The sequence below is a fragment of the Penaeus monodon genome, chromosome 19 (assembly GCF_015228065.2).
Source record: "Penaeus monodon isolate SGIC_2016 chromosome 19, NSTDA_Pmon_1, whole genome shotgun sequence".
Taxonomy (NCBI): Eukaryota; Metazoa; Arthropoda; class Malacostraca; order Decapoda; family Penaeidae; genus Penaeus; species Penaeus monodon.
This window is the reverse complement of record NC_051404.1, coordinates 34763931-34765034: the sequence shown is the minus strand read 5'-3', so window position 1 is coordinate 34765034 and position 1104 is coordinate 34763931. Positions and strand designations below refer to the sequence as shown.

Below are 1104 nucleotides of genomic sequence, written 5' to 3'. Positions count from 1 at the left end.
GTGTGTGTGTATGTGCTGTAACGCCTTACCTATTGTCTACAATCACCACACAGATAAATCAGCTCCTACCTCCTTCCCCGGTGTGACGTTGCCCTGGATCTTGGACTCTCTCTGCGTGTCCTCCTCGTCCTCAGGGCTCGAGGGCATTGAGGACATCGCGCGCTCCTCCCTGGCCAGGGATCCTCTGCGGGAAATCCGGACACGGCCCTCCAGGCTCCTGCTGGCACGACGCTCGCCAGGCACGGTAAGGGTGTCCTTCAGCTGGGTCCTGGAGTCCAGACGTTCCATCTTCATCCGCATCCTTGCCTCCCTTTGACTCTCATCCTCGGGATCTTCGGGGATGTCCTCCTGGATGTCGATCCTCGAGGGGATGCCTCTCCGGGGCACTCGAGTATCCAGTGGCTGAAACAAGCGCAGTTTTGAAGGGTCGGTGATGATGGTCCCATCGCTGAAGGATTTCGAAACAAACCTCTTTGTTGGGGAGGCGTGCTCTTGGGCCGGCGCGAGGGAAATGTTCGAGGGAGTCGACTCCTTTTCAGCGTCGGGCAACTCGGATTCTTGGGAGAGACTAATGGTCGGATTACCGTGGATCCGGATCTCCGGACTCGGGTTTGTGCCTGCCTTTGCGGCGGTGTCATCCTCTACGACGATTGTGCTTTTATTCTCCTGCGGGTCGTCTTTGTTCGCCTTTTTCACGTCACTAGTTTTCACCGTTTCACTGGCTTCATCCTCTCCCTCTTTTTCCTCTTGGCCTTTGCCGAGGTCTTCAATTTCTATGCTATCTGGCAACCTTGGTCCCTGGTCCACGGGTTTTGCGAAACTACTCGAGACGTTCGAGGACGTGTCGAGGATTTCGATCTGCGTGTTTTCTCTCAGGAAGGGCTTGTGAACCCTTTTCCTGGGCTTCCGCTCTTCCCCATTCGAGGTCCTCTTCCTGCCAAATTTTTCTTCCTCTTTATCACTCTCTCCCCTCTCGTCTAGATTTATTATCTGCAAGTCCTCCACGTCCGAGAAGGAGAGGGAGAGCCCTTCCCACGCAGTGCCTCTCCCCGAGCTCTTCCCATCGAGGTCATGCTCCTCCAAGTCATACACTTCCACCACCGT

At 55.5% G+C, this 1104-nt stretch overlaps 1 protein-coding gene across 1 annotated transcript in view; it reads right to left on the bottom strand.

The window, feature by feature from the left end:
* The window catches only part of LOC119585399 (adenylyl cyclase 78C-like), a gene marked incomplete in the record, with an annotated part of 159642 nt that overhangs the window by 158020 nt on the left and 518 nt on the right, over positions 1-1104 (bottom strand). The window contains 1 exon segment of the mRNA XM_037934062.1: positions 70-1104. Within this exon segment, the coding sequence (XP_037789990.1) occupies positions 70-1104 (1035 nt within the window).